The 13136-nt window shown below is 41.9% G+C and overlaps 1 protein-coding gene across 2 annotated transcripts in view; it reads right to left on the reverse strand.

Annotated features, from left to right (window-relative positions):
* Positions 1 to 708: 708 nt before the first annotated feature.
* The window catches only part of MYO5C (myosin VC), a 67166-nt gene continuing 54738 nt past the window's right edge, over positions 709 to 13136 (reverse strand). Inside the window, exons 32-41 of one of the 2 annotated variants that reach the window (XM_019504231.1) lie at positions 12296 to 12449; positions 11692 to 11779; positions 11238 to 11336; positions 10124 to 10278; positions 8281 to 8370; positions 4989 to 5139; positions 3463 to 3745; positions 1654 to 1828; positions 1110 to 1190; positions 709 to 862 (exon numbers count right to left, since the gene is read on the reverse strand). In XM_019504231.1, coding sequence (XP_019359776.1) covers positions 710 to 862; positions 1110 to 1190; positions 1654 to 1828; positions 3463 to 3745; positions 4989 to 5139; positions 8281 to 8370; positions 10124 to 10278; positions 11238 to 11336; positions 11692 to 11779; positions 12296 to 12449 — 1429 coding nt within the window. In that variant the 3' untranslated portion in view covers position 709. Of the gene's footprint in view, positions 863 to 1109; positions 1191 to 1653; positions 1829 to 3462; positions 3746 to 4988; positions 5140 to 8280; positions 8371 to 10123; positions 10279 to 10995; positions 11107 to 11237; positions 11337 to 11691; positions 11780 to 12295; positions 12450 to 13136 lie in introns of those variants that run through there. The other variant, XM_019504232.1, reaches the window with a different exon arrangement.

Here is a 13136-nt window from a genome sequence, read left to right on the forward strand (position 1 = left end):
AGAGACAAAGCAGCCTGTCAGTGAAAAGGAGAACCTTAGTTTGCTGAAGAGCTTCCTTACATTTATACCAGAACTTTTCCCAAGTTCAGAAGAGCAATTTGTATCGATTTTTGTTTAAACTGTTGTAGGAAAACATTTTATTTGCTACTACTACATTCTCCTGAGGGCACAAAACATTATTTACTTGCTATTATTGAAGAAGACTATTTTAATGGAAGGGATGATGCCACAGGAAACAATGCTGGGTGAAGACTGCTGTAAAATAAATCCACCAGATGAAAGGAAAGAGAAGAACTCCTATGAAACAGGTCACTTGTGAGAGGAGATGGCACCATAAAAGTTATACTGTAACAGTTGTTGCCCCATTTTCTACCTGACTGGCAGTCTGTCATTGATCCTGAAGCACCAATATAGATTTCTGTTACTGTCTTAGTGACATTCTGGCTCCAAAACCATAGGGCCACTTTAGTATCCAGCTCTCATCCTTTGCAGAAATGCAACACAAAAGGAACAATATTGGGTAAAGGACAACAGAAGTTATAGGCTGGAACACAAGTTACTCTTACAATTGGTGTCCTGATTTCACAGCTGTTTAAAAAGAGTACTCTGTCTATAAGCTCCAGTCGCAGGATTGAGTAACAAAAGTTTGCTCTTCATTTGGTCTTTGATGGACAATTGGTAAATCCTTCTTTTTTTTTTTTTTTTTTTATTACACTCTTGTTAGGAAGCCAAGTTTGAAACTACTGGGGATTTGTATAGTTTCCAGTGCATATGGAGAGGGGGTAAAGGGAAACGTCACTTGAAAGAGATATTTGGTGTCTAGCATCAACTGTGGCATATCTTCTCGATTATTTAGCATGGCCTGAAATCAGAACACAGAGGGTCAGGGAAAAGGTCTGTTTCAGAAACAAATAATAGAAGACAATTTTGTTACTGTAATTCTAAATTATTTATTTTCATATAATTCTTTTCTTGTCCCTTACACAGGAGAGCAGTAACTGTTATCATGCTTTGATAGGAAAGTCTAGTATGAACACTTAGCAAAATAAAGAGTGTGTGGAAAATCCACTAACTTGAATGCATATGTGGAAACAATTTATGGATCTTACCTGGACTTTACGAACAAATGATGGGGCCACTCTTTTCTCAAAGTCATCTATAGGAGTGTATGAATTGAGGATCTTTACTATCTGTATAAATTAAGATAGACTTGCTTAATGTTTGCAATCCATGACACAAAAGAGTAATAGATTCAAGTGAAAAGGCATGAACATTATGTCTTCATTGGTATTTAACTGGCTGAAGGCACAGTAAGCATCTTTAAAAAAAAAGAGGCAGATTTTATTCCCCCAGGAAAGTAGTGAATGTTGTGAGCATGATACCTGCTAAAGCTTATCTCCAAAGGAAAGGAAAGGATCCCAGAGAACAGAGAAGAAGACAGAACTGAGAGCAAACCTAGAAATGGAACAAGGTGGACAGGCAGCCATGACAGAACAGAACAGAAGCTGAACATGCAAACAAAGAAATCGAGTCACAGCCTAGAGTTGGATATAGTGGGCTGGAGCAGTTGGGGATGTTGTATACATAAAGTGGGAGGCAGAAAGCTCTGTCAAAAAACAGAGAATGACAGTAGAAAATGACACAGTTCATCACCTGCACAGTGGACAGGGATGTACAGCATTCACATATTTCCTTGGCATCATCATCTGTGATCTTGTTGACCTGAAGGAGCCAGGCTGCCTGAGAGAGAGGCTCCAGGGTTTCCTTAGCAGTGCTGTTCTGCAAATTCTTTTCTTTAAGCCATTCTTCTAAGTAGCTGATATTGCATCTGGAGTTAGGGCATAAATAAGCATAGAATTGTCTGCTTCCCCTCACAAAGTAGTCAGGCTAAACTAACCCAGTAATGAATGACGATAAAGAAACACTGGAGGATAAAGGAACACACGACTGTCTGGTTAAAATTCATACACATTAGGTAAAGAATTATATATAGACATCTAAGATTATTAAAGAAATTTAAACTAGATTTTTAAAATCTAGTTTAAATTTGCACCATTTTATCCTGTTTATTTTCTGCATTTCATATAGACTGCACTAGAAAAGATGACTCCCCAGTTTCAGGGCTATGTATAGCTTTGTATCCTATCGGGAGGTTGCAACAGTACTCCAAATTCCTTTCAAATTTAACTCTTGCAGTTCTTTTGACAGCAAAGAGCTGATGACCATTGCACCGTTTGGGTCAAATTCTTTTGAGTGATGATCTAGAGCAGGGGTTTTCAACCGGGGGTATGCGTACCCCTGGGGGCATTTGTGATGGCCTCCAGGGGTACTCTGCAGTAGGGGACCCTCCCCCTGTTGACTGGCTGCTGGGAGAACCCCATCCCCCCTTGAATGGTCACGTGGTGGGATCCCCCCCGCTAGTCTGGCTGCTGGGGGACTTCTGCCTTTTTGACCAGCTGCTGGGGGCACACTGAACAAAAAAACTTGAAACCCCTGATCTAGGGTAAACATCTCCATCTTTGCCACTTTCCTGAGTCATCCAGAAAAACCCTCTCACTACTGATTTTCTTTTGTTCAGCCTCCAAACTATCTAGTACAGGGATTCTAAACTAGAGTATTGTAGCACCTTGGGGTGCCTTGAGATCCTTTCAAGGGGGCCAGAGTGCCAAGCAATGTTAGCACTGTTACATATGCAAATGAGCTCCACAAGATAAACCCAGAGATTTTAAGTAGAATTTACAGTATTAAAAACATTCTGACCAAGTTTTTGTTTTTCTGAGTTTTTCTGCAACAGAGAATTACACTTTTTTTTTTACTACAGAAAAATGAGTGAAAAGTAAGAGCTGGCATTTTCCAAGTGGTGCCTTGAGCCTAAAAAGGATGAGAACCACTCGTTTAATGGCTTGCAAATGAACTGTTTCTCTTTTGCAGAAAGTAAGATCTATATTCTCTTCAATGCACGTGTTAACAAGGAACTGTGGAGGCTTGGGACAAATCCTCAATGGCTTTGTCCTGATGCCTGTGTCATCAGTAAGTAAAGGAATTCTGCTTCTCTCCGTTTGCTAGTTGGGGAATATGGTTTCTGCTTTATGCAATAACATCCACTATGATACATTTCTATGCACAAACTAGTATAATAAAATCTCTAGACATATCCCAGGGGGAAAGACAACAAAGTCTCCAGATTTGAGCATGTGGCCTTTCACTCTGCTATGAATGACATTTATTTTGTACTTCACGTAAAGCATAAATTTAAATGGTCATAAGCACCATAATATGGAGTATTTTGAGATGAGAAAATTCAGAGATAGGACAGTCCTTGTCCAACTAGAGAGTCAGAACTGGTTGTCACCTCCCACTAGAATATTTACAGGGCATCAAACAACACAATGAACAGCACTACAGTGTAGTAAACAGTCCTCTCTCTCAAGTGAGCACTTGCTGAAACTTTATTGGCTTTACCTTATCTGCATTCCTTTCCTACAAGAGCACATGTCCTTGCGGAGGAAGAGACTATTGAGGGTGACAGCTCCAATGAGAAAGAAAAGCTGTTTCACTGCCTGCTTTAGAAGCTCAGAGTCCAAGCCATTCTGGCACATTGTGCTATAAAAATAGCTGAGTTGTTGCAGGATAGAAGTCATTGTGTAGGCATCTGTGTCATCTATACTAGAAGAACGTTTACGGAATCCTGTTGGTTTTAAGCCAGAAATTCCCTGAAGACTTTCATATTCAAGCATGCCTGGCACTGAAAAGACAATAGGAAAACCAAAAAAAATTAAGGGTTCTCCTAATTGTGGTAAACTGGGTTTGGGAATACTAGATATATTAAGGATCTATAGTTCAACAGTTTTAAATCATAGCTTGTTGGTACTCTAGTAATGATGGAGAAAGAGCATGTGTATGAAAATTATGGGCATGCATGTTTTCAGGATAAATCTCAAGGCCCTGTTATCTCAGTGTGGTATTCCAAAATGGATGGAAGGCAACGTTATCTGCCCCATGCAGCATCCCCACCACCTTCTCTGGATGTATCGCTGCAATTTGTTATGTAGCAAACTAAAATACATCGGATACATTTTATTTTGCTACATCCAAAGTCATTTAACGTGAAATATGCTGCTGCACATGTACAGCATGATGAAATTAAAACGTAATATACCACCACCGGTGTAAACGGTGAAGTCATTAAGACGGTGAAAAGGGGCAATAAAACTGCTTAAAAGGGCAATTTCATCATGTGTACAAGCTCCTGTAGCTTCCAGAAGCCATTTCTTGCTATCTGTTGTTAACATTTTGGTGAGAGGTAAAAGTCTGCATTACAACAATCTTAAATTAAAAAGGCTTTTGTGGTATCACAAATAATTACAGAAGGATAAGAAAACACAGCCACTGTATAACAACAGAATTGCAGCAGTCCTCAAGAAGAAAATCTGAAACCTACATTGAAAACAGCAATACAGAAATGGAATGCACTGCTGCTTCATAACTGGTCGCCTGTATGGCCAGTTAGAATGGAGTTAGGGTAGAGAACTGCACGACAAATGTAGAAGGGGAGACTTGGAAGGCAGGTGTTCCTTAAGGAGTCCCCACCTGTAGGAAAATGATACAAACCAAGCCTTCTTCAACCCTCTCACGCATTTTTAACGTGTTTAATTTCTACATCTTTGATTCCACTCCCAGTAACTTTCTGCATTCCAGGGACCTGCTCCACGCTGGGAAAAACTGCTATGAGGGATAATGCATATTCAAAACTTCTGGTGATATTCCAGTCAATAAAACTGTGTGTAAAAAATATACATATGTATATATAAATACAAATGTATATACACATGCACATGGAACGTGTACACACCTGTATTATAAATAGCATTTGTGCATGTAGGTGATAGCACTTTTGCCTGTCCCTGTGTCCACATCCAAGATTTATTCAAATACCTAAGAAGCTATTAGTGGATTTATTTTCACTGAATTTTTTTCTTCCCTCTTACCTATCATTGGCTGAATGTTGTTCTCCATTACAATGATGAACTGGTGATAGATATGAATGGCCAAGTCACTAAGTATCTGTCTGTACTCTGAAAGATCAAAATGCTTCAAACAGTTCTTATTCTGACGGGGAGTGTTGTGCTTCATGAACTCCTGAAAGCACATTTTAAACTGATAAATACTAAAAATCAACAGTACCAATACATTTTAAAGTGCTTTATGTGAACTAGATAAGCAAATTCTGTATGCAAAAAGATACAAATAAGTCAAAACTAATTAGCAGTTACTACTAGTCCTGAACTTTATACACATATATTTCTAGTACTGCTCACTTGGTACGCTCCAATGCCTGCTGAAGCCAAAAGAAAGACCGGCATAGATTTTAAAGGATTTGGATCAAGCTCTAGATTCACATGAAATGCATGAAATTCATTTTTCCTTGCTTCAGAGAAGTTAAAAGGCATCTATTCATGACTGTAAAATGTTCTGGGTCTTGTATTTTGTATAAAGTGAGCTTCCACTTCAGAACTCTGGATTAAAATACCTCTCCCCCAAAGAATACTTAGTTCATTACAGAGCTACTTTAAAGGAGCAAACTTGCACCCAGGCCTGGAACTACTGTCTAGGATCAAACCTACCTCCAGGTATGCAGTGGAATTGTGGAAAAAAAATCCCACTGCACTGATTTCAGTTGACACTGCCTCTTTCCTACTGCTTCAAAATCTTAGTGAACAAAATGGCCACAAGAGGGAGTCCAGGGATGTTGATATAGGTTGTCTGGGGGGGTGTGTGTAAGCATGAAGGGGGAAGGGGAGAGTGGCACTTTAACAAGAGCAGCTCTGAGAGTCACTTTAACTGAAGTGCCTGGAGTGTTACGTGTATCAATGTCCCTGTCTTGAAAAAATGGCAATGGAGATGCTTTAAAGCTCATTGAACAAGCTTTAGTTAAAGCGCCCTAGCCGCCATTTGTCAGCATGGGGACACTGATACATATGATGCTGAAGCGCAGTAATTACCATGCTCCAGCAGAGTCTGCTCCTAAGTCCTGTAACTACAGCACGTTAGAGCAGCCTCACTGCACATGCATAGGTACCTCAGCATCAACTGTGTTCTAAAAATCACTGTTTTTAATTTGCAGTGGTTCAGGTGAATACTGCCTTTAGATAGCATCCATGTGGGTTTATATCAAATATGCTTAGAATTTGGGGTTCACGCTAACCCAGGAGTGGGCAATTATTTTGTCTGGAGAACCACTTAATGACTTTTGGTGAGCTGTATAAGGCCACAAGGGTAACTCCACCTCTTGACAGATGCCCCGCCCCCGACTGCCATCCTGGGACCAGAAATCCCACCCCTAACCCCTGACCTTTGCCACCAGAAATCGCATCCCTCCCCTTCCCCAGAAGTACTCCATTTGGAAGGGGGGGTTGCCACCTTGGAACCAGAAAAAAAACCAACTCGTATACTAAAAATCGAACGTCTACTATAACATACTGTAATTTTATTTAAAAAACTAGTTTTGTCCTGATTTACGTCTATTTGCATAGTGTATCTAGAGGTGATTGCATCATAGTTCAAAATAAAATCTTACTCTTGTATATTGTGTGGGAGTATGTATGTGTGTGGTTTGTGAAGGGGTGTGGGTCTTGTGAGGGGGTCTATGGGAGGTGTGGCATTTGTGGTGGGGGGGGTTCTGGGAATGTGCAAGGGTGGGTATGGGGTGTGTGTGGGCTCCAGCACCACGCTCCCCCACCTCCCCACCTGGCATGGTGCACAGCCCCTGCTGCTGGCAGCAGCAGCAGCTGGCAGCAGGCCCTTGAGGTGTTCCTGGCCTGCAGCAAGCAGAGCCCCCTGGTGACACATGCTTCCAGCTGAATCCTAGGAGCTGCACATAGTGGCACAGAGCCACCCTGGATTGGCCTGCTGGTACACTTCAAGCCAGACCGGGCTGGCTCGGTGCCTGCACATGGGGCTCCCAGCACTACAGGCGGGAGCCACTTGCCATTCGGCTGGGTTGGCGTCGTGCCTCCATTTGGAGTTTCCAGCACTCCAGCAGGGAGCTGCATGTGGAGGCATGGAGCTGCCCAGCCTGATGGTGCACAGACCAGGAGTCATGGGGAGTTGTAAGCCATAGGGCCAGGTTGGCTCCATACCTCCATGTGCGGCTTCCCACTGGGGTGCTGGAAGCCTCATGTGGAGACATGGAGATGGCCCAGCCTGATGGCGCACAGCTCCCAGCTGCTGTGCCAGAAGCCCCATATGCTGGCAGGGGGCCAGTCTGGTTTGGCTCGAAGGTGCACGCCAGTGGGCCAGGGTGGGCGGGCTCCCATGCTGCCATATGCAGTTCCCAGGATTCAGTTGGAGCCACATGCGACCAGGGGGCTCTGCCTGCAGTAGACCAGGAGTGCCCCAAGGGCCTGCCACTGCTGGCGGGGACTGTGCACCATGGCAGCAGGGTCCACACCCACACACAAGTCCCACCCCCACCCACCCCTCCTGCAGGCAGGAGCTCCCCTCCCCACTCACCAGCTGTCTAGTCATGCACCATAGTGCTTGGTGCCTCTACATGGGGTTCCCAGATGGAGTGCCGGATGCCCCACAGAGACCACTTGATCCAATGGTGCACAACCTCTAAAAGCCTCCTCCTTCAGCTGGTTTTCAGCGGGCAGCCTTGGGCCGGTAATAATTGTTTTTTGGAGGGGCCCCATGAGCCGGATAAAATGGCCTGGTGGGCTGGATCAGGCCTACATTTTGCCTGCTCCTCTGCTAACCACAGAACTCAAAATGAAACGGCTGAAAAAAAAAAATCTTTATCTGGTTTTCACACTGAACCAAAGTAAAACTGAATACTTTATTGCTCTTTCCTGGAGTTTTCTTGATTTCATTCTAAATTTTAATCTTCCTCAGTTATCAAATGGTTAATAATATATGCCTGAAGCAGTTACAATTGAGTGAAAGAAAGGGTGACAATTATTTTTGATACAAATAACTGCTCTTCTGAGAACCAATTTATATTAAACTGAAGATCAAGCTAAGCAGCACTCCCAAGGTAAGTTTCTTTCTTTTGCTTTAATAATCTGTTATCGTTTTAACATCTTAGGCTCTTTTGGAATATTAGTTCAATTCCATTTTATTACACATGTAAGCTAACATCACAACTATTAAAGAATTTGATTTTCAGATAAATGAGTTTCAGATATTTCAGTGAAACAGCCTGGCTGATGACTCCTGTCCAATTTGGTTAGGAAGTTAAATGAAATTATATAAAACAGAAAGTAATGAAACAATTCTTACCTCTTCCCCACTATACTGTTTCAGACTGTTAAGAAAATAGTATGTATTGGACAGCCAAAAAGACACCATTTCAAAATCTTCAATATGTTCCTAAACAATGATAAGCAAAATCTTTTAAACAAATATAATCCGTAAAATCAAAAGAGGTTTAGTACAATAGCCTCATGCTAGAGTAAAGGAACTTGACAGAGTCTCTGAAGTACTCAATACAAATCTTCTCATTTCCACATCACAACATCCTTACAATTATTTAAATGTAATAGTACCATGGCATGGCTAGACAATGTGGATAAGACATGTTTAAAAGAGGCTTAAAAACAGTACTGCAGGAATGGGGGGGCTTCACTACAAAAAACTGTATATAAAGACAACTGAAAGTAAACTATTTAAAGGGGCCCATCTGCAATTCAGAAGCAGAGCTTACACAAGTCATAGCTGTATGTAAACATGGTTTTTGTTAGCAAGTTAATTACAAGCTTTTCTTGGGATGTAATCAATACAGTGGCATGAACAGTAACAAACTGGTTTGTAAATAAGTTGAGAACACATCCACACTGCAAACCTGGCTGCATAAATTGTGGTTCGTTCACACCTCTGTTGGAAAAAGAACCAGGATTTTGCTTTATTGAATCACAAATTCACAATATAATATTGAAAGAATGACATGGCTGACTTTATAGTACATATGAATCAACAGACTGTTGATCCTGGCTTATAGCATGGTTCATCAGTTTACTGATCTTCTAGTATTTAAATGCATTACAGCAGTACTTTGTAAACAAGAACCATTTTAAAATGCTAGTACACTCTTCAAACATAATGCAAATACCACCTAATATTCCACACAAAAAAATCCAGAATCAAACACACACGTTAAACAATTTTTGCTCCTTTCAGCAATTTTTACTATGGCTGAAAACATGGGCAACCTTAACATATTTAGCAACTGGTTTCTTAGATATCCAGTAAAGTATAACTTCATAAATCCAGCATGCTGGGGATCTAGCACCTGCCGGAAATTTGAAAATTTCAGATTTTTGAATGAGTGAGGCTGGGGCTAGGAAAGGGGCTGGGGGAGGGGTGCGGCACAGCAGGCATGTGGCATCCTTGGCTCCTGGAGCTGCAGCAGGGAGCAAAGCGGAAAGAACTGTAAGTGGGTGCAGGGCGCAGGGGTGTGGCTCTTGCTGTTACGTGCACCCCAGAAGGGCTGCGGGCTCTTCCTGGGAGGGTGCGTACCCCTGGGTCTGCGTGCCAGATGAGAGCAGGCTGCCATCTGCCCCAAGCACTGGAAAGAGCCTTGGTGCTGCAACTGGCCCCATCCTACACTGGCAGCCTGCTCTTTGGTGTGCAGATCTGGGGTCAGACGCCCTCCAGGAAGAGCCCAGCACAACCCCACAGACCTCCTGCAGTGCACATAGCAGCAGGAGCTGCGCCCCCTGCCCTGCACTCCACACCCACTTACAGTTCCCTCCACTTTGCTCCCTGCTGCAGCCCCAGGAACCGATGATGCCACCTGCCTGCAGTGCCGGATTTTTGAGAATTCCAGAATTTTGAGTGCCAGATTTATGAGGTTATACTGTATTCAAAAAAATTATGGCTCAACCTCATCAACCATCTGGGATAAGGACAAACAATCATCATGTGTGTACTGAGCTCAGAGCAGCACAAGAAGCACGTGGCACTACTGCACTGCTACTATTGTTAAAATATGACCAACAATAATCTTCCTAATAGATGAACACTCAAGTGTTTTTCCAGGTGTGAAGTGTGCACATTCTAAACTTTTTAGATGCATTAACAATGAAACCTACAAAACAGCAAAGTGCACAAGAAATATTTTTACCTTAATAACTTGCTTGATCCCATTAATGGTTATGTTCATGAAAGATTTCAGCATATCAGCATCATTGAGATAGTCTGCATATCTCACACACATAAATAGGATGTGAGCTGGAAGACCTGGTATCATATTTACTACCACACCACGTGGCTTTAGATCTGCGTAAAACAGAGTCGTTCGGCAGTCACAATTTATAAGAAAACACAGAGATCCCATCTAGTTATTATTCAAAAGGCAAATGGCTTAAATTAATTAAATACAGTATGAAATCACACTCATTAACCAATTTATGAATTGGTTATGATACCATCCCATCCCATTTACTGTATTTCATCTATAAGTAATATAAACTTTGCAGAGCCACAGAGGAAATTCTGTGATAGTTTATAGAGTACAATGTCTCTTGTAAGTGGATACTAATAGCAATTCAATAGGTGAGAAAAGACAAAAGATATTTCCAGGCAATAGAGATATCAAACATTCTTGCATATTTGTTAGTGGGAGCAGTGAAGAACATGGGAAATAAATAGCTTAAAGCAAGGATATATATTTTACGGTAAGATTTAAAGGTTGGAAATTATTCAGGAGGAAGGAAAAAGGTCACGAAGGAAGACATAAGTGAAAGTGCAACCCTTAGAGTAGAGAAAATTAGGGAAGGAAATGGGTCATACCCATTGACTGAAATGGGTCGATGCTGTGGGACAACAATGGGTCAAGCCCACACAATACAGATCACAACTAGATGTTATAGCCACACCACGGATGGATGAGAAAAGATAAGCCAGGGGGTGAGGACTAGATATGAGATTGATAACTTACAAAGTAGACCTGGAATCAAAAGAAATTCAGGGTCCCGGATTACTTCTGAGATTTCTAGTTTCAGAAATGAACAAAGATGAAGAAAGATAGTGGAGTCAGACTGAAACTCCAATAAAGCACTTCTGCCCTTGAAACATGAATCAACCATTAATAGAAGTATGAAGCCCCTAGGAGTACTGTTAGAGTTGAGAGAGAAGGGAGGTAAGATCAGAGTTATTAATCAGATAACTAACACACAAAAAGTTGGAATTTATTTAACGCTCTATAACTAAATATAATCAAAACACTACTGAAATACCAAGAATTAGATTTTGAACAATTCTTCCTTCATCTTCCTTTTTGTATTCCATCATTCCAATGTATTCTTTAGGTGCTGCTGGCACATGCAGTTCATTGGCTGTCAAACACAAAAATACTGTTACTTGCAGGTAAATGTTACAACAAATTATTAGAGATCTGCATTTCTTACTATAACAAAAACAGCGTAGTTCCCATTTGCAAAAATACCTTCAGCTTATGGGTCCAATTATTATTGGCAAACACTTCCTCACAGAAAAAAAAAATCTTACTGACTTCACTACTTGCAATACAAAGACAGCTAGTTACATATCTTAATATTAGTCAAGAATGGTCTCAAAATGGAATAAATTATGACATTTTGAATTTCAAAACACTGTGACCAACACACATTCTCATTCTTACACTATGCCATCCATTCAAAATTATTTAAAACTGTATGAAGTAAGTCCTACCCTTTTCAATAGTTTTGGTAAGAGTCTTGATCTGATCCTCCAGTTTCTTTATCATCCTGTCTTTCATGTCTAGCTTTTCTTCAAGCTCCTACAAAATCAAACAAAACTAGTCAATGAATCTGTAACTACCTGTAGTTCTTTAAACAATGCCTTCCACTTCTGCATGTAATTTTGTACCTGTGCACTGGGGGTGGGGGAGGGTAGGAACACTAGTATCCAATGATAGCCCATAGAGGCAATGCACATTAATCAAACAGAACAGAGGGACTGCATGGAAAACTCACACAACAGTAGCATGTTTGCCTGTCCTAAATGGCCTGGATCTGCTGCAGCAGGAATAGGGTCGTGGCCTTGTCCCTTTCCCCACTCAGATGTCTAATGCTGCTGCTGGCTTTAGAGCTCCTCATTTTTTCTACACAGACACAACACAAAGAGGGAACATGTGCCTGGCCCAATATAGGCCTGGAGCAACCCTTGCCCATTCTCTTGTCCCTTTGCACATTTGTGCAGTGCAGGGAAGCGTTTAGTTCATATCCCAGAATCTTGGATTTCTTTTCCCACTGCCCCTCTGCCATGGATTCTGAAGAGAACTTTGCTTCCTCACCATGTTTTCCACAGCAAGGCGAGATGCCTCCTGCCTCTTTATTTCATTTCCATGTTGTTTCTTTAAGTGATCGTTTGTCTCCTGAATTTCTTGGCTTGTGGCAATCAACTTTTCTTTTTCTTTTGTGTATATTTCATTCTCAGCTTCCAGTTTTCTAGAAATCACAAAAACGTCTTGTTCTTTTCTTATCCTTCTTCCCACAAGGTACAATATTGCTAAACAACAGGTTAAGTGTTCTTTCCCTCTGGGGCACCTATCAAATTACCAGAAACACTTTCCCACAGAGTCCCCCCAGAACATATAGTGATTCTTATACAAAATTCCAGCATTTAATGATTTAAATTGTCTTTGGCCATCCAGCCTGTGACATTATATCCACATTTCTCAAATACTGTATTTACTCACTTCTAAGACAAAGTTTTTCTCCCATTTAACAGGGCAGGCCCTGTGTCTTAGAATTGATTAAAAGGGTGGTGGGCCAGCAGGTGGTTGCTATGGCTTGGGCTCCAGCCCCTATCTGGAGTTGGGGCTGTAGCTGCAACTGCTACCTGCTCCCCTCACCCACCACGTCTATAACCCTCCATCTCCCAACCCCACTGCCTCTGTTCCCCAACCTGCCCCCACCCCCCCTTGACCAGTGCCAGCAGACTGTATACACTGCAGCCTAGGGCACTGAGCATGGCCCCAGTCCAACCCATTGCAGCAGCCTGAACCCTGTACAGTTGCTAGCGGGCTGGGCTGGAGCTGTGCTCAGTGCCCTGGGTTAAAAAGGGACAGAGCCCACTGGTACAGCGTGAGGGTAAGGGGTGGGGGGGGAAATAGGAAGCAAAGGCTGGGGGGG

Source organism: Gavialis gangeticus, unplaced genomic scaffold (assembly GCF_001723915.1).
Source record: "Gavialis gangeticus isolate Ggan-Ray unplaced genomic scaffold, GavGan_comp1, whole genome shotgun sequence".
NCBI classification, from domain to species: domain Eukaryota; kingdom Metazoa; phylum Chordata; order Crocodylia; family Gavialidae; genus Gavialis; species Gavialis gangeticus.